The sequence below is a fragment of the Pongo pygmaeus genome, chromosome 8 (genome assembly GCF_028885625.2).
Source record: "Pongo pygmaeus isolate AG05252 chromosome 8, NHGRI_mPonPyg2-v2.0_pri, whole genome shotgun sequence".
NCBI classification, from domain to species: domain Eukaryota; kingdom Metazoa; phylum Chordata; class Mammalia; order Primates; family Hominidae; genus Pongo; species Pongo pygmaeus.
The window spans coordinates 122,032,159-122,059,961 of NC_072381.2; the positions used below are offsets into that span (position 1 = coordinate 122,032,159).

Here is a 27,803-nt window from a genome sequence, read left to right on the forward strand (position 1 = left end):
ATTTAACCTCACGAGTAATCAGGTGAATACAAATGAAACCAACAAAATAACATTCACACTTGTCAGATTATCCAAAATATACCTTCATCAGTGAAAAAGAATGAACTAGGATCCATATGTATCAACATGGGTAGATCCCCCAAAATGTCCGGTTGAGGACAAAAACAAGTGTCAGGAAGATATCATTTAGATACAGAAATTATGACTTATGTACATTTCTATTTACAAAATACTATTACTCACCACATATGTGCTACAAGATATCAAAACATGACCTACAAGGCCATTTAGAATCCTTCATCATCCTGGGAGTGAGCATAGTACCTGATAGTTTTTCAACCCTCCCCACCCTTCTCCCTCAAGTAGTCCCCAATGTCTATTGTTCCCATTTTTGTGTCCATGTGTATTCAGTATTTAGCTCCTGCTTGTAAGTGAGAATGTACAGTATTTGGTCTTCTGTTTCTGTATTCGTTATCTTATGATAATGGCCCCCAGGTGCATTGTATTCATGTTGCTTCAAATGACATGATTTCATTCCTTTTTATGGCTGCATAGTATTCCAGTGTATAGGTACCACATTTTCTTTATCCAGTCCACCATTGATGGGCATCTAGGTTGATTCCATGTCTTTGCTATTGTGAATAGTGCTGCAATGAACATATGAGTGCATGTGTCTTTTTGGTAAAATGATTTATTTTGGGGGGGGATATATACCAAATAGTGCGATTGCTGGGTCAAATGGTAATTCTGTTTTAAGTTTTTAGAGGAAGCTACACACTGCTTTCCACAGTGGCTGAACTAAATTACATTCCTACCAGCAGTGTATAAGTGTTCCCTTTTCTCCACAACCTCACCAACATCTGTTGTTTTTTGACTTTTTAATAATAGCCATTCTGACTGGTGTGAGATGGTATTTGACTGTGGTTTTTATTTGCATTTCTCTAATGATTAGTGATGGTGAGCATTTTCTCGTATATTTGTTGGCCACATGTATATCTTCTTTTGAGAAGTGTCTGTTCATGTCCTTTGCCCATTTTTTTAAATGGGGTTATTTGGTTTTTGTTTGTTGAATTGTTTAAGTTACTTATAGATTCTGAATATTAGACATTTGTCAGATACATAGTTTGTGAATATTTTCTCCATTCCATATGTTGTCTGTTTACTCTCATGACAGTTTCTTTTACTGTACAGAAGCTCTTTAAGTTACCCACTTGTCAGTTTTTGTTTTTGTCGAAAATGCTTTTAGGGACTTAGTCATAAATTATTTGCCAAGGCCGATGCCCAGAATGGATTTCCTAGGATTTCTTCTAGAGTTTTTTTTTTTAAGTTTTAGATCTTGCATTTAAGTCTTTAATCCATCTTGAGCTAATTTTTGTATATGCTGAAAAAAGGGTGTCCAGTTTCAATCTTCTGCCTATGGCTAGCCAGTTATCCCAGCACCATTTATTCAGTAGGGAGTTCCTTCCCTACTTCTTGTTGTTGTCAATTGTTGAAGATCAGGTGGTTGTAAGTGTGTGGCTTTTTTTCTGGGTTCTCCATCTTGTTCCATTGGTCTATATGTATGTTTTTGTACTGGTACCATGCTGTTTGGGTTACTGTAGCCTTGTAGTATGGTTTGAAGTCAGGTAGTGTAATGCCTCCAGCTTTTTTCTTTTTGCCTAAGATTGCTTTGGCTATTTAGGCCCTTTTTTGGTTCCATATAAATTTTAGAATCATTTTTTCTAATTCTTTGAAAAATGACACTGATAGTTTGACAGGAATAGCATTGAATTGTAAATTGCTTTGGACAGTATAACCATTTTAACAATATCAATTCATCCTATCCATGAGCATGGAATGTTTTTCTGTTTGTGTCATCTCTTATTTCTTTCAGCAATGTTTTGTAATTCTTGTTGTAGATATCTTTCACCTCATTAGTTAGCTGTATTCCTAATAACTTTATTCTTTTTCTGGCTATTGTAAATGAGACTGTGGTCTTGATTTGGCATCAACATGGGTGTTATTGGTGTATATAAGTGCTACTGATTTTCATACATTGATTTTGTATCCTGAAACTTCACTGAAGTTGTTTATCAGTTGTAGGAGCCTTTTGGCAGGGTTTATGGGATTTTCTAGGTATAGAATCATATTGTCTGTGAAAAGAGATTGACTTCTTTTCTTATTTGTATGCCCTTTACTTCTTTCTCTTGCCTGATGGCTCTGACTAGGACTTCCAGTAATAATTGAATAGGAGTGGTGAGAGAGGGCATCCTTGGCTTTTTCTAGTTCTCAAAAGAAATGCTTCCAGCTTTTTGCCCATTCAGTATGATGTTGGCTGTGGGTTTGTCATAGGTGGCTCTTATTATTTTGAGGTATGTTCCTTTGATGCCTAATTTGTTGAGAGTTTTTAACATGAAGGGATGTTGAATTGTATCAAAAGACTTTTTCTCTGTCTATTGAGATGATCATGTGGTTTTTGTTTTTAATTCTGTTTATGTGGGTGAATCACATTTATTGGTTTACATGTATTGAGCTAACCTTGCATGCTAGGAATAAAGCCTACTCGGTCATGGTGAATTAACTTTTTGATGTGCTGCTGGATTCAGTTTGCTAGTATTTTGTTGAAGATTTTTGTGTGTATGTTCATCAGGGATATTGGCCTGATGTTTTCTTTTTTCATGTGACTCTACCAGATTTTTGTATCAGAATGATGCTGGCTTTATAGAATGAATTAGGGAGGTCTCGCCTCCTTTATTTTTTGGAATAATTTCAGAAGGATTAATATGAGCTCTTCTTTGTACATCTGGTAGAATTTGTCTGTGAATTCATATGGTCCTGGGCTTTTATTGGTTGGTAGGTTTTTTATTAATGATTCAATTGCAGAACTTGTTATTGGTCTATTCAAGTTTTCAATCTCTTCCTGTTTCAATCTTGGGAGGCTGTGTGTGTCCAGAAATTTATCCATTCTTCTAGGTTTTCTACTTTGTATGCATAGAGAGGTTCATAATAGTTTCTGATGATTTTTTTTATTTCTGTAAGGCCATTTGTCATGTTACTTTTGTCACTTCTGATAGTGTTTATTTGGATCTTTCCCCTTTTTTCTTTATTAATCTAGTTAGCAGTCTATTGATCTTGTTTATTCTTTCAAAGAACAAACTTTTGGTTTTGTTGATCTGTTGTATAGATTCTTGCATCTCAGTTTTGTTTAGTTCAGCTCTGATTTTGGTTACTTCTTTTCTTCTGGGAGCTTTGGAGTTGGTTTGCTTTTGTTTTTTAATTCTTCTATGTATGGCATTAGTTTGTTAATTTGAGTTCTAACTTCTTGATGTAGTCATTTAGTGCTATAAGTTTTCCTCTTAACACTGCTTTAGCTATGTCCCAAAAATTCTGGTGTGCCATGCCTCTGTTTTCATTAGTTTCAAATGATTTTTTTTCTGCCTTAGTTTAATTTTTTACCCAGAAATCATTCAGGTGCAGTTTAACTTCCACGTAATTGTATGGTTCTAAGGGATCTTCTTGGTATTGATTTATATTTTCATTGCACTGTGGTCTGAGTGTGGTTGTTATGAGTTTTTTTAATTTGTTGAGACTTGCTTTATGGCTGAGCATGTGCTCAATCTTAGAATATGTGCCATGTGCTGATAAGAAGAATGTATATCCTGTTGTCAGGTAGGGTGTTCTATAGATGTCTATTAGGTTTATTTGGTCAAGTGTTGAGTTTAAGTCCAGAATATCTTTATTAGATTTCTGCCTTGATGATCTGTCTGACGTTGTCAGTGGGATGTTGAAGTCTCCCACTTAACTTGTGTGGGTCTCTAAATCTCTTTGTAGACCTCTAAGAACTTTTTAAAAAATGAATCTGGGTGCTTCAATATTGGATGCATATATATTTAGGATAGTTAAGTCTTCTTATTGAATTGAGCCATTTATTGTTATGTAACGCCCTTCTTTGTCCTTTTTGATCATTGTTGGTTTAAAACATATTTTATCTGATATAAGAATAGCAACTCCCCTTCTCTTTTTTGTTTTCCATTTGCCTGATAGATCCTTCTCTATCCCTTTCCTTTGAGCCTGTGGGTGTCATTGGTGTCATTACTTGTAAGATGGGTTTCTTGAAGACAGTTGTTGGGTCTTGCTTCTTTATCCAATTTGACATTCTATTTCTTTTTTTTTTTTTTTTTTTTTGAGACAGAGTCTCACTCTGTCGCCCAGGCTGGAGCGCAGTGGTGCGATCTCAGCTCACTGCAACCTCCACCTCCTGGGTTCAAGCGATTCTCCTGCCTCAGCCTCCCGAGTAGCTGGGATTACAGGCACGTGCCACCACTCCCGGCTAATTTTTTGTATTTTTAGTAGAGATGGGGTTTCACCGTGTTAACCAGGATGGTCTCGATCTCCTGACCTTGTGATCCGCCCACCTCGGCCTCCCTAAGTGCTGGGATTACAGGCATGAGCTACCAACTCTGTGCCTTTTAAGTGGGGCATCTAACCCATTTACATTTAAAACCAATATTGCTATGTGAGGATTTGATCCTGTCATTGTGTTGTTAGCAGGTTGTTAGGTAGACTTGATTGTATAGTTACTTTGTAGTGTCAATGGACTTTGTACTGAAATGTGTTTTTGTGGTGGCAGGTATTGTTCTTTCATTTCCATGTTTAGCACTCCCTTTAGCACCTCTTATAAGGCAGGTAGTGGTAACGAATTCCCTTCGAATTCGTTTCTCCGAAAAGGATTTTATTTCTCCTTTTCTTATGAAGCGTAATTTGGAGGGATATGAAATTCTTGGTTGGAATTTCTTTTCTTTAAGAATGCTGAAAATTGGCCCCCAATCTCTTCTGGAGTGTAAGGTTTCTGCTAAAAGCTCCACTGTTAGCCTGATGGGATTCCCTTTATAAATGACCTGCCCCTTCTCTCTAGCTGCCTTTAGGACTTCTTCTTTCATATTGACCTTGGAGAATCTGATTACAATATGTTTTGGGGATGGTCATCTTATACAGTATCTCACAGGGATTCTCTGAATTTCTTGAATTCGCATGTAAAAGATTAGGAAATTTTTCATGGACTATATCCTCAAATATATTTTTTAAGTTGCTTGCTCTCTTTCAGAAATGCCAATGAGTCATAGGTTTGCTCTCTTGACACAATCCATATTTCTTGGAGATTTCGTTCATTTTTTAAAACTCTTTTTTCCTCATTTTTGTCTGCCTGCGTTGCTTTGAAGGAGTGGTCTTCAAGTTCTTAGATTCTTTCTTCAGGTTGGTCTATTCCAATTGTTGTTAATGCTTCCAATTGTATTATGAAATTCCTGTAGTAAATTTTCTGTTTCCAGAAGTTCATTTTGGTTCTTTCTTAAAATGGTGATGTCATCTTTCAACTCTTGGATCATTTCATTGTTTTCCTTGGATTGGGTTTCAACCTTCTCTTGTGTCTCATTGAGCTTCCTTGCCATCCAGATTCTGAATTCTATGTCTGACATTTCAGCCATTTCAATCTGGTTAAAAACCATTGCTGGGGAGCTAGTGTGATCATCTGGAGGTAAGAAGATACTCTGGTTTTTAGAGTTGCCAAAGTTCTTGCACTGGTTCTTTCTTTGAGGGCTAATGTTCCCTTATCCTTTGAAGTTGCTGTCTTTTGGACGAGGCTTTCTGTTTATATGTTCTTTATTGCCCTCAAGGGTTTGACTGTGGTACAGGCTGGGTATAGTTGAATGTTTGTTTCTGGATGCTTTCAGAGGGCCAAGACTCAGCTTGACACTCCTAGGCTGCATGCTTTAACCCTGGGGGGCTGGGACTGGGCCCATAGCTTTTTCTTCTGGCCCCTTGAGGTGAAGCACCAGCTGCTCTAAGGGAACCAAGGTGCTCCCAGACTGCTGGCAACAGCACTCTGTCGGATGCTGTGGGCTAAAGTGGTCCAGGAGGGCAGCAGAGGGGCTGTGGGTAAAAGGACTCTGGTCGGGTAGCACAGGGGCTGCAGGTGAAAGCATTATGGTGGTGGCCACTGGCAAAAGTGCTCCAGTGGGGTGGCTGAGGCTGCCCTGTGAGCCAGCACAGATCAGACTCACCCCAGTTTGCTGGAAAAGGCAGCCTTGCTCTCTCCAGGTCAGGCAGCTAACAAAGGTCAAAGGCACCAAAGGAATATAGAGAGCTTTGGGGGATGGGTGCCTATTGCCATGTTCCATTGCAGCTGATCCTGCACAAAACCACCTGGGCTCCCTGCAGATTCAAGCTCTGTCTCCGCCCACTCTCTGGGCAGTTCCCCCTGCCAACTCGATTGTCTGTGGGTGTCATGATGTTTTCTACCACTAGGGTCCTGGAGGTCCGTGGTGGGAGTAGGCTGCTCTGCATTTCCTTCTCTCACCCCTTCCTTAGGAGCCCTTCAGAGCCAGGAATGAGTCCTGGTGCTCAACAACCCCATGCAAGGTTCCCAGCTTCCTCCCCCTTCAGCCCCAGTGTCTGCATCGTCTCTTTATCCACTCTCAGTGCATTCTCTCTGAACACCTGTTCAGAGTATGCTGGTCTACCTGATATTCTGATCTCTTCCGGGCTGCACCTAGATAGCCATGTTGTCCCAAGTCCCATATTTGTTTACTTCTTACAAAAGAGCTTGAAGAAAATATGATAAAGCATTCACCTTTGCTAATTACAGGTGGTTATGTGGTGTTTGGCAATGTTATTTTCTGTTATTTTAATTTTTTATACACATTTAACAGGAGAGAGAGAAAAAGAGAAAGATTTTGACTGATTGATTCTAGGGAAGCCGAGAATTCAGAATACATAAAGAAAAGGACTAGCTGAGAGGGTTGCCCATGAGCCTAGATGGATGAGGTCTATAGTATTTTGGGATTCAGGACCTGTGGCTGGTGAAAGGTGATTTAGTGGGTTTCTATGGCTGAGCCTTTCCAAGATGGCCCTACATCTGTATTTGGATTCACATCCTGATTTAGCTGCCACTGCTCCCAAGACACATAGCAAGTGCCTCCCTTCTCTTTCTCTTGAGGACCTATGTCTGTCACATCAAAACCCTCCATTCTCAGTTTCTGACAGTCTTGCCACCTGTCCCTAGTGTCATACTGTCATCCCTATACCAAATGGCACTACTGATAAGGACCAAAGCCAGGACCCAGGCAGCATCCTGCGGGAGCCAGCCAAGACTACAGTTGTGTAGACATCTTTATTTCATAGTATTAACCTGCCCAGGCACAAACCACATAATTCCACAGAGATCTTAACTGAATCAAGATGTTAACTGTAACAAAGGTGCAATAACAAGCCCTTCATTGAGAATCAGGCACCTTCTTCCCATCTTCCCAGCCTCCATAGGGAGAAAAAAAATGAATATTTTACAAAGCTATTTCATAAAATGTTATGTTAAATGAACAACAAATTACTTTTTCTTTTACTAGCTTTTAATGCTAATAGTGCCATTTATTCCTGACCTTCAGAAATATGAGATATTTTAAATGACAACATAAAAAGGGTTCTTATTTGAAAACCCAGGCTACTTTGGACTGCATATTATTACTTATAAGTATAGCATGTGCCAGCATCATTCATTTCAGCATCCCACTGATATCTAACCGGTATATATTTCAGTTGACATTTATTGTTCTCCTGCATACGTGTCAAATTCCTTAATGCTGACTCTGACAAAGGCAGAACACTTGGTAGATATAAATTACATTTGCTACCGTATAATCAGTGTTATCTATTAGAATGCTATTTGTGACAAACCACGTTCAAAATAAAAATTGAATTGATTTTTCTGTTATTTTAATATTGTGCCGCTCACAGCAAGCCTTTGATTGAATCTTAAACACTTTAATGCTCTATTTTTGTTTGAGGCAGATCAGAAATGGGGTTTGTACTATTCACAAAGCTAAAACAATTTGTAACACAACAAAATCAAATTTCAAAACGCATTTTTATTTTCAAGCCAAGGGAATAAATTTGGTAAAGCTCTCGTTATGGGGCCCACAATTTAACGACGAAAGCCACGCACGCACGTTAAATTTCTATGCATCCATTTTCATCTAAATTAGATTTTAACTTTAATGCAGGGTATAAAAAGCCTCTACAAGGCCTTTGTTTCTACCTTTTTTGTCTCAAGCAATTGCAGGCTTTCTCCCGGTGAATACAAGCTACACATCATTCTTTGTCCCCCTCCCTCTTGCCAGTTGGTCTGGGCTACCTTCTCTGTGTTCTGGATACAGAGGATCTCTGTTTCTGAACTTCTCCGAGGGGGTGTCTCTCAAGGAGTGCCTGCTTCACCCATATTGCTTACAAAATAAATCACACAGCCCGGTGCGGTGGCTCATGCCTATAATCCCAGCACTTTGGGAGGCCAAGGCTGGTGGATCACCTGAGGTCGGGAGTTCCAGACCAGACTGGCTAACATGGTGAAACCCCATCTCTGCTAAAAATAAAAAAATTAGCTGGGCGTGGTGGCAGGCGCCTGTAATCCCAGCTACTCGGGAGGTTGAGGCGGGAGAATCACTTGAACCTGGGAGGTGGAAGTCGCAATGAGACGAGATTGCGCCATTGTACTCCAGCCTGGGCAACAAGACCGAAACTGTCTCAAAATAAATAAATTAAATAAATAAATAATCACATACAACTAGATACTGGCTGGCATCATCCTCTTGGGTTAATTTTTCGTTTAAAGCAGGGGTCCGTGAATTAAAGCCCATGGCCACTGTTTTTGTATGACTCTCCAGCTAAGGGTGGTTTTCACGTTTTTAAATGTTCTTTAAAAATTCAAGAGATAAGTAATATTTCGGGATACAAGAAAACTATATGAAACTAAAACTTCAGTGCCCCTAAATTTTTGTTGTAACACAGCCACCTATTCATTTATCTATATAAGTATGTCGTGTGTGTGTGTGTGTGTGTGTGTCGTGTGTGTGTGTGTGTCGTGTGTGTGTGTGTCGTGTGTGTGTCGTGTGTGTGTGTCGTGTGTGTGTGTCGTGTGTGTGTGTCGTGTGTGTGTGTCGTGTGTGTGTGTGGTGTGTGTGGGGTGTGTGTGTGTGTGGTGTGTGTGTGTGTGGGGTGTGTGTGTGTCGTGTGTGTGTGTGTCGTGTGTGTGTGTGGTGTGTGTGTGGGGTGTGTGTGTGTGTGTGTGTCTCGTGTGTGTGTGTGGGGTGTGTGTGTGTGGTGTGTGTGTGTGTGTCGTGTGTGTGTGTGGTTGTGTGTGTGGGGGTGTGTGTGTGTGTCGTGTGTGTGGGGGTGTGTGTGTGTGTGGGGTGTGTGTGTGTGTCGGGTATGTGTGTGTGTGTGTCGTGTGTGGGGTGTGTATGTGTGGTGTGTGTGTGGGGGGGGTGTGTGTGTGTGTCGTGTGTGTGTGTGGTGTGTGTGTGTGGGGGGTGTGTGTGTGTGGGGTGTGTGTGTGTGGGGGTGTGGGGGTGTGTGTGTGTGGGGGGGGTGTGTGTGTGGGGTGTGTGTGTGTGTGTGTCATGTGTGTGTGTGTCGTGTGTGGGGGGGTGTGTGTGTCGTGTGTGTGTGGGGGGGTGTGTGTGTCATGTGTGTGTGTGTCGTGTGTGTGTGTGGGTGTGTGTGTGGGGGGTGTGTGTGTGTGTGTGTCGTGTGTGTGTGTCGTGTGTGTGTGTGGGGGGGGTGTGTGTCGTGTGTGTGTGGGGGGGGTGTGTGTGTGTGTGTCGTGTGTGTGTGGGGTGTGTGTGTGTGTCTCGTGTGTGTGTGTGGGGTGTGTGTGTGTGTGTGGTGTGTGTGTGTGTCGTGTGTGTGTGTGTCGTGTGTGTGTCGTGTGTGTGTGTCGTGTGTGTCGTGTGTGTGTGTCGTGTGTGTGTCGTGTGTGTCTCGTGTGTGTGTCTCGTGTGTGTGTCTCGTGTGTGTGTGTGTATGTGTGTGTGTGCGTGTGTGTGTGTGTGGTGTGTGTGTCGTGTGTGTGGGGGGGGTGTGTGTGTGTGTCGTGTGTGTGTGTGGTGTGTGTGTATGTGTGTGTGTGGTGTGTGTGTGTGTGGTGTGTGTGTGTGTGTGTGTGTGGTGTGTGTGTATGTGTGTGTGTGGTGTGTGTGTGTGTGGTGTGTGTGGTGTGTGTGTATGTGTGTGTGTGGTGTGTGTGTGTGTGGTGTGTGTGTATGTGTGTGTGTGGTGTGTGTGTGTGTGTCGTGTGTGTGGGGGGGGTGTGTGTGTGGGGGGGGGTGTGTGTGTGTGTCGTGTGCGTGTGTGTGTGGTGTGTGTGTATGTGTGGGTGTGTGGTGTGTGTGTGTGGTGTGTGTGTATGTGTGTGTGGTGTGTGTGTGTGTGTGTGTGTGTAGCTACTTTCCTGCAAAAGTGGTAGAATTGAGTAGTTGTGACAGAGACCATATGGCCCATGAAGCCTAAAATATTTACTATCTGGCCCTTTATAGAAAAAGTTTTCAAGCTCTGGCTTAGAAGAGAGGGTCTTAGTGATTTACATCCTATTAAAAGGGTTGGCACCTTCAGGGCAGGAGGCTGAGGTGGCACCCAGATAAAATGCTGCATTCATGACAATGAATCTAATAGAAAAGTTTTTTGGACATACTGGTTAAAAGTTCCTCAAAGTGTTCATAAGTAGATAAAATGGGGGTAAAAAGGACAACCAAGGAAAACCAAACAACCCCAACCTTCACAAAGCTGCAGATGTGATAAATATGCATGAATTGTCAGAAGTGCCCTTAGGCAAAAAGTTGAGAAGTATTTTATGGTCAGAGCAATTGGGTTGAGTTTAAGCACATGGAAGTGGTTTCAGACAAACTGGTACTGGGCAAGGGGTTACAGCGGACAGATCCCAGACCCTAGAGTTAGGGTCTAGGATTATGGAGGGTAGAGGCTCCCGCAGCCAGACAGAAAGACCAGGAAGAGTGGCCTCTGCGTGTACTTCAGGATAGCACCCATCAGAAATGAGATGTAAAGGACACTGGGCTGGGTGCCCAGCTCCCCTAGACCACGGAGTTCCTGGTGCCCCTTCCTCATGGTGCCACAGACTGGTCAAGAGAAGTGAGGGCAGGCTCCCTCTTAGTCTTTGGAGAATCCAGACAAATCTGGTTTGAATCTAAATATGGATGGAAGCTGGTGTACCCCCCCACACTCTTCTTCCCCACCTCCACATGCCCCATCAGCTAAAAACAAGAGGCTGCCAAGGAGAGGGCAGATGGATGGGGTCTGCCTGCCTGGGCAACCTCCCCTAATGATAGCTCACACTCATGGGTTGCTCACTCTAGACCTGGAACCAAGGGGAACTTTGGATTGTTTGGGGAGAGGTAATATGCTTAAGGAACCAGAGGCCATCTGGGAAAGGACTCAAGACCCTGGCTCTTGAAATTCTTGGGGTGAGACAGGGGTCGGATGAGCAAGGCCTAAGAGCAGGGCAGGGAGAGCAAGGGTCTTCATCCCTAGTGAACCTTTCAGCCTTCGCCTTTGTCGCTATTGCTGTCTTCTAGTGCTTTTCACTGTGGTCAACAGGAAACGGAAGGCCTGCAAGTTTTATGCCTGCAAAATGCCATGCTAAGCCCTTTGTGTGAGTTATTTCATTAAATCTTCCAAAATAGCCTCATGAGGAAGGTATTACCATCATTTTATAACTGCGAAGACTGAAGCTTGGAGCAGTTAAGTTTCTTGCTCCAGATTACTTGGCAGTTACGAAGCACAGACCGGTATGAGGACCCCCCAAAGCCCAGCTCTTGGCATCCTTAACCCCAGTATACTGACTCTGGCACATTTATTATACTTTTGTGTTCCTTGCTTATCCTTTCATCTCTTTTCTAAGTTGATTCAATGTTGAAACCGTGAGCCATTTAGTAGTAGTTCATGCTACTGAAGAGATCCACAGGATGTAGCAGTCCAGGCATGAAAGTTAAGTGTGAGACCCTGGCCTCAGACTGCCTGAGTTCGATTCCTGGCTCTGCCACTTATTATCTGTGTGGCTCTGAGCAAATTGCTTAATCCCTTTGTGCCTCAGTGTCCCCACCTATGAAATGAAATTGATTTATCCTGATTCAATAAGCTATTCCAGATAAAGAGCTTGAGCGGAAGCAAGCACTCTACTCACTGGCTGCTGCTATTGCTGCTTTCCTTGTTAGCTAATCACACCTGTGCTGCTTGCCTCACAGGGGAGAATCCCAGGAAGAAAACTGCCATGGTGCGGAGGGCACTTCTTTAGGAGCCAGGAGCTCTGGAGTCTGAACCCTGTTCTGCCAGTAAGTCACTATGTGGGCTCTGAGACGTCACCCCTAATACTCTCAGTGCATGTCAGCTACAGCAATTTTTCCAGCTCCTTTTACCCAAATGGTAAATGTAATTTATATAACAATATTTACTGAGCATGTGTGGGCCAGACTGACCACCTGCCTAATCTCTTACTCTTTATGCCTACACTACTGGGTAGACTCTTTTGTTATCTTCATTTTACAAACTAGGAATTTGATGCTAAAGAGGAATTTGATGCTAAGGAAGGTGTTCAGAGTCACAAAGCCAGAAAAAAAAAAAAAAAAAAAGCTGAATTGGGATATGAACTCAGGGAGTCTGACTCCTGTCCACACATTTCACAGCTGTGCTTGAGCAAAGTTGTGTTAAAGCCATGATTAAGGTCCCACTTATAGCCAGCTGGCCACCACTCTGCAGGATGGGGAGTGGGGACAGAGAACCGTGGCATCCCCTCTCCACACTTGTTGTGAAGAGAACTGTCAATTCTTGGCCGGGCGTGGTGGCTCACGCCTGTAATCCCAGCACTTTGGGAGGCTGAGGCAGGCGGATCACGAGGTCAGGAGATCGGGACCATCCTGGCTAACACGGTGAACCCTGTCTCTACTAAAAATACAAAAAATTAGCCAGGCATGGTGGCGGGCACCTGTAGTCCCAGCTACTCGGGAGGCTGAGGCAGGAGGATGGCGTGAACCCGAGAGGCAGAGCTTGCAGTGAGCTGAGATTGTGCCACTGCACTCCAGCCTGGGTGACAGAGCAAGACTCCATCTCAAAAAAAAAAAAAAAAAAAAAAAAAAGAGAACTGTCAATTCTTGCACAGAAAAAGGAAGAGGTGACCCCAAAGGAGCACTTGATTGCCAGGGAGGTCAAACTATCCCAACAAAAGGCCCAAGTTGGCCCAAGGAATCTTCTTATCAGGTAATGAAAATTGTTTTTAGTGGCAAGAATGAGCTCATTACAGATGCAGCTTGTGCTAATAATGATAATTTGCTGAGCAGTAAAATCACCTCTCTACCTCCCCTGCCAATAGACGACACTCCAGAAATTATAGGCTAGGGAGAAACAGAAAGGATAAAGATTAAGGAAAAGACTTGCAATGCGGAATTGCTTAAACAAAGGGAGTTACAGATTTAAACGTTGAACTCGGTGATCTTAATCATGAAGTTGTAGAATAATTAGATACTGTTAAAGAATTGTTTAAATTGCCTTTATTCAATTTTGTTACCTCTATCACTGGGTTGTTGCTTTTTCTGGTTTTGTTTCAGTTTTACATCTCAAATCATTTTTTAAAAGTTGGTGCAAAATGAATTAGTCAATGACTTAAATATTGATGCACCATAAGATCCCCTGGATGGGAGTAAGATAAGGGCAGTGGCAAGGGGTCATTTCAGTCCTCACACCCCGTCAATTTCATGGGCAAAGACCCCCAATAACCTTGAGCCCCTAGGAGCTATCTGCAAACTGTTTGGGAGAGGGGCCCAGGCAGACATCCATTCCTGTCTGTCATTCCTGAGAGGCCAGCAGACTGGGCCACCCCCCTATCCTGGCAGTGGGGAGATCTAGCTCCACGTTTCCTTTCCAAGATTGTGGGTTTTAACTCTTTCAGGGTTTTCAGAACACTGGGAAAAAATCCTGACAGTTCACTGAGCTTTGCCTCAGCCCTTGGAAGGGAATGCCAGCTACCTTCTATTGAGATGTGGCTTTTTTCTTTAAACATTTTTTTTTTTTTTTGAGACGGAGTCTCACTCTTGTGCTCAGACTGGAGTGCCGTGGTGTGATCTTGGCTCACTGCAACCTCTCCCTCCTGGGTTCAAGAGCTCCTCCCACCTCAGCCTCCTGAGTTGCTGGGACTACAGGCATGCACCACAATGCCCGGCTAATTTTTGTATTTTTAGTAGAGATGGGGGTTTCACCATGTTGGCCAGGCTGGTCTCAAACTACTGACTTCAGGTGATCCACCCGCCTCAGCCTCCCAAAGTGTTGGGATTACAGGCGTGAACCACTGTACCTGACCTTTCTTTAAACATTTAATCTCTAAAATATTAAAATATTTTTTAATTCAAATAGGGATTTTTAATGACTTTTTTTCTTGATTATAAAAACAATACCTATTGGCTATGGAAAATTGAAAAAAGCATAAATAAACAAATAAAAACAACCAATAGGACCATCATCCAAATGACCACTGCTAGCATTATAGGTGAGTGCCCCCCCACCCTTTTTTAAAAACAAAAAGCAGGATTATAGTATGTATGAGTTTGTGTGTATGAGTGACACACACACACAGGTCTGGTGTTATTGTGCAGTTTTATGACCTGCCTATTTCATGTATGGGATCCTAATTATTTTTATATAACACCATTTTTCCATCATATCATTTAAAAGTAATGAAATGTACCATAATCCTGAACCCTGTGGGGAAGGTGTCGTTATCTGGTTTTGTGTGACAATCTCCCTTTACACACATTCGTGGTGGTTTTTCTGGACAAAGGTTCTTAACCATTCTTGTGGTGGGGACCCACGGCTGTCTAGTGAAACCTGTGGGCCTCTTGTCAGAACAATATTTCCAAATGTTTAAAGCAAAATACGTAAGATTACAATGGAAACAATATTGAAATATTATCAAAATATTAAAAAGAACAATATTATAAAACAGCCATTTCTTTATTCTTATACTGAATAACAATATGTGAGAGAGTAGATATAGTCACTGTAATAACCACCATGATTATAAAGAGATGAGCTTTAACATCATTCCAGCTGTTTGCAGCCAGAGCCACGTGATACAAAAACATCTGTGATTGCTCTCAGGCTAAGGTGACAGGTCCTGCAGTGGTTTGTTGCTTACATTCATCAAGGAAGGAAATACTAAATTTTGCCTGGAGATTAGTGAAAACAATGATGTAACTATTTTTCTCATCAAAGTTCTCTGACCTTCTGACTTCTATGGGAGCCCAGGATGTCCAGGTGAAAATTCTTGCCTTGGAAAAAACCTCCCAGGCCCAGCTTGCTGCCTCGTGTGGCTCTGCACATTTCTGAGTGGATGACAATGGTCTCATTGTCCCAGGAGCTGTTTTTTATTTCTTCTGCATGCGGATGGTTGCTGAGGGAGGTCAGGGTGCCTGCTGGTGGCAAGATGATGTTATCCAGTGTTACGGCTTGAACTATGTCCCTCAAAAAAAGAAAAAAAAAAAAAAACCATGTGAAAGTCCTAGTGCCTGTACTTTATGTGACATTTGGAACTAGAGTCATTGCAGGTATAATAAGTTACAATGAGGTCACAGTGGAGTAGGGCATGCTCCTGATCCAGTGCGACTGGTGTCCTTGTAAGAAGATGGCCGTGTGACGGCAGAGAGGCACCTGGGGGCCTGGAGTTAGTAGCAAGAAATGCCCACGTGGCTGCAAAACACAGCAAGCTAAGAATAGTTGAGGAAGGATTCCCCACAGGTTTCAGAGGGAACAGGGGCCTGCTAACACCCCAGTTTTGGACTTCCAGCCTCCAGAACTGTGAGACAATAAATTTCTGTTTTCTTAAGCCATCCAGTTTGTGGGACTCTGTGGAGGCAGCCCTATCACACCAATATAGCTGGTATCTGCCAACTGGACCCTCCTGGGGACTGGGATTCTGAAAAACCAGGGCTGGGGTGGGCGTGGTGTCTGCGCCACTGTCAGGAACATGCCAGGACCCAGCGACTGTTTGGTTAGAGGGTTGGGCTAGGTCTTCAGTGAAGATCCTGGCCTGGCTGCAGTGTTACCTCGGGGGTTAGGAACCCTAGCTCATGGTCAACATAACCTGGAGAAAACCCCGCACAAGAAACTTCAGCATGCGGAGAAGCAGCCTGTTTGTTCCCCACGTGACAAAAAAATGTCTTTATCATTAATGACATGCAACTGTCAACCACTCAGGATGCAGGCGGCAGTTAAAAAATTCTTGTTATTAAGTTTCTTTATTGCTCACTGGGCGTAATTCCAACATGAGAACGGCAGGTTTTGGAAGCCCCACTTAAAGTTCACCTCCTTGGGAGACTCTGCGCTTCTAGCCTTCTGCATACTTTGCGGAGGACAGTGGCTCTAGATAAATCTTCCCACTGCATGGTATACTTGGCCTCTGAGCACAGCCACATGTCAGCGGAGTTTTGGGGTCCTCTCTCAGGGGCCTTCCAAGGGCAGGGCAGCTTCCATCTAGGAGAGAAACCATCCATGTAAGTTGCAGGGAGCTGGCCCAGCTAAGCAGAAAGGCCACTGCAAACATTTCATCCCGTTTTTAAAACGGTAGTAGGAAGGAAAGAGACAGTCCTCCTCACCTGGAATAGAAAAATCAGGATATTTTGGCAGCAGCTCTTCATGCTGCAAAACTTTTGGAGACAGAGCAGAAGTTTTTGTGGAGCTAACTCCGTATATTCTAAAACAAGAACAGAAGTCACAAAGTTATGGACCTTTTATTAAGAATAGAATAATAATAAATAGAATAAAATACAATACATAAATGTAAGAGTAAATATATGAACATGGTATGTTATTTCCTTACAATTTATTCTAAAGGTAAAGATCATCCTCCTCATTTCGCAGAAGAGAAAGCTGAGGCCACTCAGCACCCTTGGGCCTTAAGCCACTGCCAGGATGGTAGCCCTGCTGGTTTTTACTCCCATCCCCTCCCTGGAAACCAGCAAAGACCACAGGTAGAGCTGCTGGGGAATGCTGAGCACAGGTCGGGAGCAGAGGGCACCTGCCTACTGGGGAAGCCCTGAAACTACAAATGAGGCACCTTTTCTAAGACAAATCACACACAAATAGTCCTAGTGCTGGGATGGGGACATCTGGTAAGCCCCCGTCCCGGGTTTGCACTTCTCCCTTTGATTTGTGCCTGGGGTACGGACCCAAGCCAGACTCACTCTTCATATGGTTTCAGATGTGCTTTCTTGGCCCTCTCCGTGATCTCCAGGAAGTCCTTGTAGCAGTTTTTGGCCATGACAGTGTATCTTGTGCCACAGCCAAATTCAGTGACCTTGGCTCTCGGCAGGTAGCCTGCCCAGCCAGGGATTGGGGGCTCCTGGAGAGGTTTCTTTACATATTTGCATTCTGTAAAAAGACACCATGGCACAGAGAAAGCAACTAAAAAATGTTTTCCACTGATCCAGAAGCTGAGGCCTGAAAACTTGTGACTTGCCTAGGGTCTCCTAGTTCTCAGACCAGCACCCTCTTCCCTAACCAGGACTGTTTCCTCCCCTAGAAATGTTTCTTTCTGGCCAGCCTCTGTGGCTCATGCCTGTAATCCCAGCACTTTGGGAGGCCGAGGCGGGCAGATCACCTGAGGTCAGGAATTCGAGACCACCCTTGGCAACATGGTGAAACCCCATCTCTACTAAAAATACAAAAATCAGCCGGGCATGGTGGCATGCACCTGTAGTCCCAGCTACTTGGCTGACGCTGAGGCAGGAGAATCGCTTGAACCCAGGAGGCAGAGGTTGCAGTGAGCCAAGATTGCACCACTGCACTCTAGCCTGGGCAACAGCATGAGACTCTGTCTCCAAAAAAAAAAGAAAAAGAAAAAAAGGAAAAAGAAATGTATCTTTCTCATTTTAAGAAATGGAGCCTTTGCATTTGGCGCTGACCCCTGGAATTTGGAACTGTGCGGGATTCTGGGTGCTCTAGGGCAGCTCAGCTGGCCTATGAGAATCTGCACGGGTGACCAGGGATGAGGGGAAATGGTTTCAGGGCGCTGCTACCCAGGATCAGGGGGTGGTACTGCCGACTGTACTGATGCAGGGCCCGCAGGACCGTCTCCTCGGAGTTGACAGGCTTCAGTTTCGGGGCAGTGGCCACTGCGTAGCAAAATTCCCGCAGCTGGTCTTTATAGCGCTGTGTTTTCTCCTGGAAGGTTTTCACACAGTGGTTCATGTCATCCTCCCTGGATGTTCCTTGGCAGCTAAGGAACGGCACGAAGCCTGCAAGAGCCGAATGGAATCACAGCATTCAGCAAGACTGGCCAGCAAGGAATTCAGAGCCCGCCTAAACTCCCCAGCATTTCAGCCCACCCTTTGGCATTTCTTCCTCAGCCAACAACACTACGTTTTTCCAAAGGCCATTAATACAAGCAGTGCTGTTGTTTCCACTGCGGCTGGGCCCTCCCAAGGCCACAAAAAATGACCTTGGAGCTGGGGAGGGAAGGCCCATTTCAACAAAGGCGATGACAGTAATACTCTTTGAATAGCAGAGCCCCTGATGTCAGCCTGACGGAAAATGGGGAAAGCATTTAATGGGCCAAAATGATAGTCTAAGGAGTAATTGAAATTATTCATCTTTTTAGAGAGAAAGCTTATTTTCCTCGACACTTCCCAAATGCAATTTGGGATCTTTCTTGCCGGACCATCAGGAAATTGCAGGCTTATTAAAAGCAGAGCCCTATTACACAAAAAGGTAAATTCATTATCTGCAAGACCCACCCCTAGCACAATTTTTCACCATTTCCCACCAAGTAACATATAATCATTACAATTAGTATGGGTAAAACACAACTATTTACTTAAACTGGAGGCTGAATCCTAAGTACTATAATATTGTCACAATAAAATCATATTTTTTTTTTTGAAGAACAAATGAGGAAAACTGGTTAAGAACTTGGTTTTAAAGTGCAAAATAAATAAATAAATCTCTCTCCTCATGGAAACCCAACATTTTTGCCATGGTCTCCAGGAAAACAAAACCTGGCTTCAGAGTTGAAAGTAGCAATCCTCATCCCTTGAGCCCTACAATAACCCCCTCTGGAAGAATCTAATTACTAAACTAATCTTGACAGTGTTGGAAGCCTTCCATCCATCGCCCAGACTCCCCACCCCTTGGATGATTAAAAGATATCCTAATATTATGAAGACCCTAGGGGCTTTGCCACAGTGGTTTCCCTGCCATCAGGGCCAACTTTGGTCTGCCTAGGTTTTATATTAGTGCATATATGCACACACATAAGCATACGAACTACCTTTATCGAGTCTCGCTAAGGACCAAGACATTTAAAATAGGTTATGTATGCTGGCTCCTTTAATCCTCACAACAATCTTATGGTATCCCATGTAGTGGGTTGAACTGTATCCTCCAAATAGATATATCCAAGTCCTAACCCCTGGTAACTGTGAATGTGCTTTTATCTACAAATAGGGACTTCTCAGATGTAATTAAGTTAAGGGCCTAAAAATGAGATCATCCCAGATTTAGGGTGGGTCCTAAATCTGATGACTGATGTCCTTCTAGAGGAAAGAAGAGGGAGACTTGAGACACAGAGACAAAGGGGGAAATGCCATGTGAGAATGAAGAGAGTGACTGGAGAGATGCAGCCACAAGCCAAGAACACTGGGGCCACCAGCAGCTGGAAGAAGCAAAGGTGGGATCCTTCCCTAGCGCCTTCAGAAAGAGCATGGCCCTGCGGGCACCTCGAATTCAGACGTCTGGCCTCAGAACTGTGAGGGAATGCATTTCCATTGCTTTAAACCACATAGTTTGTGGTAATTTGTTGCAGTGGTCCTAGAAAATGAATACATCCATTTTATAGAATGTTGTACTTACCACAGAGAGGCAAGTTACTTACAGTCTCATCTACGGTGACCAAACAGAGATTCGAACCTCAGCTTGTTAGAACCCAAAGTCTATTCTCAACCAGCCATTAGGACCAGGGTGAGGCTGGGCAACCTTGGATATCGCCCAAGTACTACTCCTCCTGAGAACAGCTGTATGGGAGAGCCAAGGGTCTGTGGGGACCAGTGGGTTTGTCACCCACAGGGATGTGACTTAGTAAGTTCTCAGTAGCCCAGAAGCCTGAGGAGGAATAGCCTCTAGGTAGGGCAACCAATTGTCCTGGTTTGCCAAGGACTGAGGAGTTTCCCAAATGCAAGATTTTCAGTGTTAAGGAAAGTCCCAGGCAGTCCCAGGACAAAGGCAGTCCCAGGTAGACCAGGGCAGTTGGCCAGCCTTCCTTTAGGGGATGCAGGAAAGGATAGGAGCACAAGAATAACCTTTGTGGAGGACTTGAGAAAACCAACCTGGGGAGGACAGGGCCTCTACTTATTTGTGTGTCTATCCTCATCACATTGTGTCTATCCTGGTCCAAATTCATTCAACAGGCATTAAGTGCTTCCTCTGTATACCAGGCCGTGTTCTGGGACATGTGGTCTAAGTTCTGCCTCTCAGAACCCAGCCATCAGCCATCTTCAGCGATGGAATGCTCTCAATGCATGTCTCAAAAGCTAGAGCGCCTAGACTGATCCAGTTGGCTGCACAGACACAGTGGGTCAAGGCAGGGACAGAGACCAGGACCCGGGTTCCCCTGCCAGGCACAGCTGCAGGGAACATCCACACTTACCGCTGTAGCCTGGTGTGATTGGCAGGTTTCTCATGAAGGTCTTGGAAGGCTCCATGATTTCGCTCTCTGTTAGTGGAGGGAAGAGGGAATGAAATGGTCTCATCAAAAGTCACTGCCTTAAGTAATTACTGTTGAGTGTGCACAAGCTCTTGGGAGTGGAAGAATGACTGCCAGGGGTTGGGGCTGAGAGGCAGCACCACCATCTTACCCAAAGCCAGCGACACAGCTGGCTTCAGTCATAAACCAATGACCTATTACCAAGGGCCCATCACCTTTTATGTTAACTTGGATAACTGTGTAGATCACACCTACCAGGGTCTCCTCTCCCTGGAAGCACCCTCCCCTCCATCCAACCTCCAGCCATCCAACAATTGTAGACTGTACTCACTATGGCCGTGAAACATGATAGAGGCTGGAAATGCAAAGCTTCTGAGCAAGCCCAGAAGCCCCTGTGTTAGGTTCATGAGCCTCAGGGGAGGAGAGAGATGAGGCCCGCACATCCCCAGATCCCCTTCTTGATCCAGGTGAAATCAGGTTGCAGTGGTGATGTTTGCCAGCCCCCACCATCACCCCTGGAACATCTGGCAATGTCCAGAGGCATATTTGGCTGTCAGAAGTTGAGGATGGGATGCTACTGAACATCCTGCAATGCTCAGGAGCCTCCCCCCACCCGCACACACATACACACACACACACACACACACACACACACACACACACAGGCACAAGGGAGAAGAAGTTCTGGCTTGAAGGAATCAGGAAGTCCCAAAAGGCAGACATGGAGTCCAAGGAGGATAAGCAGAGGCCACCCTCTGCTTCAGGGGGCTCCACTGAAACATGTCTATGTGGATGCTGTTTCTGCAATAAGACATCTTCCCTCTTTGGGCATCGCCGGTCATTCCCCCCAGGTGGGCTGAGGCCTTGCCAAGTCCTGCCCTGCTGAGCCAGTTCATCTCTTTAAAGAAATGCCTTCGAGGCTGGAAGAAGAGAATTCAGGGTGGAGGGGATGGCCACAGTCATGGCTTAGTCAGCAATGATGGGGATTGTTAAGACAGTTCAGCCCCCGCCAGGCTGACAGCAGTGAGGACTGTGCCACGTCTAGGCCGGTCTAACCCCTGGCATCACGTACCCGGCTCCTGGGAGGAAGCACTGGGCCTGGAGTCAGACAGCCCTGGCTGTGAGACCGTGTCCCACCCATACTGACCACCTGCTTACTTTTCTGAAAGCTTTCCACGCTTGTTTAATCCTCTCAACAGCCCCATGATATAAATGCTATATTACACCCATTCCCCAATTTAAAAAGGCAACAGACAGGGAACACTGGCCATGCCCATGTGGTTGCAGCAGAACCGCATTCTCCTTTAATCCCCACAGCTTCCCTAAGAATGAGTTCCTGTTGGAACCCCCATTTTATAAATGTGAAAAATAAGGCACAGAGAGGTTAGGTAACTGGTTTCAGGGTTCCAGAGTGAAAGGGGGTGTGAACAGATGACCTCTAAACTCTCAGGGACAGGATATGTTGCCCAAAAGCATCAGCTGGGGTATAAGCCTGCCTGGAGGAGGTGGGCAGGGTGTCCTGAGAAGGGGGGCTAGGAGTGGGTAGAAAGTACCAGCAGGACCGCTCCTAGCCATCCTCTTCCAATCCCACCTCAGCGCTCACCTGGGCGGGGCTGGCGCTATCCGGTGCCCACTTGGCCTCTGCCCGGCCGCCCAGGATCCCTGCCTTCCACCAGGCCTTTGTGCGCTCACCCCGTGGAGCACAAAGGCCCCACCGCCGCCAACCTGCCCCTCCCCCACTCTTCCCGGGGTCCCACCTGGAAGGTGGGCGCTTCCCCCAGCGCCCGGCACAGCCCGGACCCTGGTGTAAAGTCGGGCATCTGCGCAGTAAACATCTGGCCTCGGAGCTGTCCTCCACGCCTTGGCTGCCCCAGCCAGGGGAAGGATATGCGGAGGGCTCTAGGTCAAAGCGGGCGTTTTTGCGGGTGTAGACACTGCGGCGCCTGGGCCTGCAGGTCTGGCCGGGGAAGCGGGTGGGCGGGAACAAGGGGCGGGGCCGGCAGTGGGCGGGAGGAGGCGAGGCCTGGGGGCCCTGGCGCCTCCAATACAGGAGCTTCCTGGGCCGGGCAGCCCCTCCCTCACTGTCTCCTGTTAGGAGGGGCAGATTTTCAGATGGCCGAGACAGGTGAAGGCAGAGAGGAGTGGCTGTCCACCTGGGGAAGGTGAGTCATCCTTCTTTCTAATCACCCTTGGGGGGACACCCAGACTTCCTCTCATTGGATTGAAACCCACCAAGATGTCCGCCCTATGAACCAGATTTTGTGGGGGCGGGCATGTGCTGGCTGCTCCCTTCACAGAAAATGACGGTGAAGCTGCGGTACTTCCAGGACGCGCTTGTTTGCTGCACCTCCCGGCCTTCCCTACCTCTACTTTTCTGAAAATTGAACTGCAAATGAAGGCTGGTGGAGCCGACCACCATTTATACCTCTCTTTTATCACCCCATTTAGAACATACCTCGGGCCATCAGGAAGCTTTCAGAGCCAACTGTGGAGGGCGACTCAGGTGTAGGCTCTGGACACAGCCAGTTTCACGTGACGGCTGGGATGCCCAGGGGCAAGATCCCGGCCAGGCCTTCTGCGTGTTTTAATGACTTACACTGGGGTGCAGTGGCATTGGCAGTGGTCACTCTGCTTACCTGCCCTCCGTCTGGCTAGGCCACTTTCTTCCAGAGAAAAGGGGCTCTGTGCACATCAATGGGACCTTGGTTCCCAGCAAACAGAGGGCCTAGTCTTGTTAGAATAGCTTAATAAAACTTACAGCACCTGGAAAAAACTGAAACTCTCTCCACCACCTGAGATGGGGTAGACAGGGAGATCAGTACTGATGTGTCCATCATGCAGTTTGCAAACCCAGGATGGGGGAAAAAAATTCTGGGCCACATGAGATTCAGAGTTTTGCTTTATTAGGCGTCTGTGAAGACAAGAGAGTTTGCAGACACAATCCTGTCTGGTGGTGAACTGCTGTAAAGTTCTGTGAAGTTTGAATTTATCTTGTAGTGAATGAGACCCCAATAGCTGATATTTTAGAATACTGGTCCATATTTCAAGCAGATGAGAGGTGTGACATTATGGCCAACGTTTATACTAGCCATCCACTTAAGCCGTTTCCCAGCATACATATGCAGCTTAATCACAGCTATACATCTCTACAATGTGAAATTCGATCTTTGACTAATAATGCGTTTTGACTCCTGTTTACATTGGTGCATGCGATTCTTTGCTATCCTGGCAATTAACCAGACCTGGACTCTAAAAGCTAAACTTGGTCTAAATAACATTCTAAGGGTAAGGCAACCTCTATAATCTGGACTCAGCCATCATTTTGCAAAAACAGTTGTACGGTTCCTCCTCTTTCCTCTCCTGTCTGTAACTTGTCTGTTACTCAGCATTTATTCATGCCTGCTGTGTACGGAAAGGGCAGTTACAAAGGAAAGCCTTGATGATTCTGCTTCCAAGAAACGTGAATATCAGATAATATGCTGGGGACAATTGAGTAATGGGTCAAGACAACAGGCTTTGTAGATACTTTCTAAGGTTAGAAAAATGTGTTCGAGTGTACTTATCCAGTGCTCTTATTCTAGAATATTCCAGTGGGGGTAGGGAAGGAGGGATGGATTTGGGGGTTTCGTTTAAGGACTTTGACAACTGGGGCTGCAGCTCTGTGGCCAGAAGATAAAATTATCATCCTCTCCATCACCTATCTGCCAACGCTGCAGATTTCTATCTGCTCATTTAAGAGAAACAGTACACAGGGAGATAGCATTAATGCAAGGCAGGAAAGGCTTTATATTAGCCCAAAAAAGAGGGGCTTGACCATGTTACTCACACTTACACTTAGCCCAGCAGAAAAGCTGGGCTTATGTACCACTTGGTTTCTTTCTTTGACCCTAGCATCCTGAAAACATCATACACAGTGGACCATGCTTTGCCCTCAGAGTGACTGCTCTGACCCAGAAGGAGAGGTCAACGACCCCTCAGGACGCAAAGGGTTTCTTAGGTTGCTCTGCACAGTCACATGGCTTCCAGAACCAGAACGTTCAGCTCTTAAAGTCTGCATAGAAGAACTGATAGAATCTGCTCCTTTCAATGGAATCTGTGACTGTTTGGGAAGGATGTGCAAGGAGAAGAGTCTGATGAGGCTCCTGATCCAGGCGGTCCATGTGTGTTCAGTGTGTTCTGACCCTAGGCACCTCTGTCTATTGCTCGGTCTTGCGTACATAGTCCATAGCTTGGCATCAGCACAAATTGATGCTTAGTGAGCACAATTAAGAAACCAAACTATGGAAAATTAAGGACAGTAACAAAAGTATCATCAACAAAAATCAAGCATTTTCCTCTTTTTGAAACAAGAAAAGCGCATCGTAGAAACAAAGATTCTGTACAATATTCTAACATTATATGTACATAAAATTATATTACTCATAACTATATTGAAAAGTCTTATTTGTAGAATATGGCTGGCAACAAAGAAAGACCCATACCATTTGGTGTTTGAAGCAGGGCAGGTAGCAAGAGAACATTAGCAAAGACACCTTTGTGCCTGGATACACAATCCCGCTACTAAGTTACGTGACTAACCAGCACTCTCTAGTTCTGTGGTTTGTTCGTTGTTTCACATTCTAGTAGGGAATTCTGCGGCAGGCGATGTGAAAAAGAAGACGTGGTCAAATGAAATGTGAAATGCTGTTTAAAATCTGCATATTGGCTATGATAATGGGTTTGTGAATCCAAGTTGCATTGGAAGTTCACTCATTCTCCATTCATTATGCATGCCTCCATTGATTTAATGAATTTCAGCAGGTGGAAAAGACAGCTTTGAACAGATCAGATGGGCTGTGAGTCAGATTCTTGATTCTTTTTCCTCGTTTGGCTCCTGAATGTTGCCGAAAACTGGTTTTGTACAGTGGGGAAGGAGAGAGTGAAGACCCTCCAGTTGGTTCCTCAGTCAGCTCCGTTCTTGGTGTCACTTTCTTGCCATTTTTTCCTCCCCTGGCCCTTCCTGTGAGGGTTAAAAGTGCCATCTTCAAGCCAGGTGGAGCCCCAATCCCATTGACCAAGAGGGCAAGGTATGAGGTCACCTTCACATGGAAGCCCTCTTCCTAAGGGAGCCCAAAGGGGACACCTACAGAGTGCGGGCTGTGGTCTGTGTGTGAACTTCCACAAAATCTCAGGTTAGTATTTCTCAAATTTCAGTTGAACCACAATGCGGTGTACACTACAAAGGCAGATTCTGGTGCCGCTCTCCAAGAGTCGGCCTCAGTTAAAAAGGGCCCGGATCCAGGAACCTGTTTTGAACACACACCTAGGCAATTCTGATGCAGGTGAGCCACAGGCCTACGGTGAAAAAAAACTGACTTAATATATCAAGTATAGATCTACAAATTATTTTTAGAGAGACTTGAAAAACTGAAGATTTTAATGAAACATTGCATAGCACAGATTATCTTCCCAAATTTCACCAATGTATTCCTTTCAAAATGTGGAATTAAATGGCCAAAACTCTTAGGGAGATGAAGGTGAGTGGGAAGGAGGGGGTTAATTTAAAATCTGTCTGCTTTTCAAGGTGAGGGGCTCTTCTGGATGTCTGGTCTTGGTGATGCAAACAAGACCAATGGCAACCTCATTTTCTTACCCAGAATTCCTACTAAGGTTCACTAGAATTACTTATGAACTCAGAAATCAGGGCTGGGCATGCTGGGAATTTATATCACAGCATATAATTTGGGATACGTCAGTAACTCTTCACTATCTATTTCCATCATGGCAAGTTTTCACCTGCTAAGAATGTGAGTTATCAGCTCTCCTACTCGCAAAAGCCCTAGTGGATTACCCAAGGCTATGGTTATTCTTCCCTGAGCCTCCTTACTATTTAAATTATATGAGAATCTAAAACAGTGCCCAGTGTAGGCAGCCTTCTACCACCAGCTAAAAACATTCCCAGTTCCCACTGAATCACCACTTTTAATCACATGATGATGAAAAGAAATTAACTGGAGATGGGTGGCATTTTATATTGATGGCCATCCAAAAAATTTAGAAAGAAAAGTCTCAGATGAAGATCTCCTCCTGGTTCAAAGATCTCATTTTAAATCTAGAAAGACAGCAATAGGGCATGCTAAATTCTACATAACGGAGATCTGTTCAAAGCAGCGCAACCACTGCTGCAGAAATGTACTGATTCCCTTCTCCGTGGCCGTTTCACCACTTTTGTACCTATGAAAACTAGCTGCTCCTCCGGGATCCTTTACTTTTCTATGCCTCAACCTTAATCTTAATTTCTGTTTTTCTGACTCCAGTGTGCCCTCAAAAGTCACTAATTATTTCTAGCCCTGATTGTTCTCATCTTCCCTGCTGAAATTCACATGGGCAATGGTGAGGGTCAAGGTTAGGGAAAGAACAGTCAAGGTTGAGGTCAGCAGATGCGGATAAGTTGAGTCCAAGGGGGCAGGCAGCGGGGCGGGAGGGTTAGTAATTTAAGAAGTCGATCCCAACTTTGACACTCTTTGAAGTGGCTATATCAATGGCTGTGGCTTTGATCTCGGTGTCCCCGAACTGCATAAGGGTCTGGATCTCCCTCCGGGCAGGCACCGCGGTGCCACTGGTCCCCGTGAGATCCAGGCGGAGCGTGCCACACTTCTTCACCCCGGGATCAGTGATGAAGCTGACGTCGTCGTGCTCAGAGCTGTAGATGTTGATGACAATGACCAGCTGGGAGGGCTTGGCCGGGGTGTAGCTACGCTTGACCAGCTCACCCAGAGCCACAGACTGGTCGGCAGAGATGAACTTGTCGAAGACGTCGGTGCACCACCGAGTGCCATCCTTCACCAGCAGCTTCTCGGGCGGGTGCTTGCCCTCCACGTAGCGGTTCAGCACGCCTACCCCGTAGGTGAGCGGCGACCGGCGCACCTTGATGACCGCGGGGTCCAGGCCAAAGAGGACGGCGCCCTTGAGGATGGTGAGGCCCACGTCCTGGGGGATGATGATCCGGCACTGGTCCCCGAAAGCAGCCTGCACCGCCTGCTGCAGGAGGGGCGCCTCAGCAAAGCCACCCACCAGAAAGAGGAACTTGACGGTGGACACCTCGGGCTTCTGAAACAGGTCCCCTGGAAGGGAAGAGGCAGGGAGAATGTCCTGTCACCAAAAGCCAGCAAGGAAGGGGGAACTGGGCTGCCTGCATCTGTGGGGAACGGACAAGGCCACTTGGGCCAGTGGGAGGGCAGACTTACTCTGAGCTCCTTGAACA

At 45.2% G+C, this 27,803-nt stretch overlaps 2 protein-coding genes and 1 long non-coding RNA gene across 9 annotated transcripts in view; 1 reads left to right on the forward strand and 2 right to left on the reverse strand.

Annotated features, from left to right (window-relative positions):
* Window positions 1-16,073: 16,073 nt before the first annotated feature.
* Window positions 16,074-22,368, reverse strand: SPMIP5 (sperm microtubule inner protein 5). 5 transcript variants are annotated; one of them, XM_054435912.2, is made up of 7 exons: window positions 22,164-22,244; window positions 20,892-21,480; window positions 20,504-20,569; window positions 17,880-18,098; window positions 17,046-17,232; window positions 16,458-16,555; window positions 16,074-16,335 (listed from the first exon to the last, which is right to left on the reverse strand). In XM_054435912.2, exons 2-7 carry the CDS (start codon window positions 21,001-21,003, stop codon window positions 16,190-16,192), a joined length of 828 nt encoding a protein of 275 aa, XP_054291887.1. In that variant the 5' UTR covers window positions 21,004-21,480; window positions 22,164-22,244; the 3' UTR covers window positions 16,074-16,189. The 5 variants fall into 5 exon arrangements, with proteins under 5 accessions (XP_054291887.1, XP_054291886.1, XP_054291892.1 ...); XM_054435911.2 differs by having other exon boundaries at window positions 20,892-21,110; window positions 22,164-22,231; XM_054435917.2 differs by lacking the exons at window positions 20,892-21,480; window positions 22,164-22,244 and adding an exon at window positions 22,318-22,368.
* On the forward strand, window positions 22,292-23,339 carry LOC129006348 (uncharacterized). The gene is made up of 3 exons (XR_008491974.2): window positions 22,292-22,515; window positions 22,656-22,722; window positions 23,009-23,339. It is a non-coding gene; the product is annotated as an uncharacterized LOC129006348 (long non-coding RNA).
* Window positions 23,340-23,441: 102 nt separating this feature from the next.
* The window catches only part of HSPA12A (heat shock protein family A (Hsp70) member 12A), a 180,022-nt gene continuing 175,660 nt past the window's right edge, over window positions 23,442-27,803 (reverse strand). For all 3 annotated transcript variants that reach the window (XM_054435900.2, XM_054435901.2, XM_054435902.2), the window contains one exon: window positions 23,442-27,663. In XM_054435900.2, coding sequence (XP_054291875.1) covers window positions 27,026-27,663 — 638 coding nt within the window. In that variant the 3' untranslated portion in view covers window positions 23,442-27,025. The remainder of the gene's footprint in view (window positions 27,664-27,803) is intronic.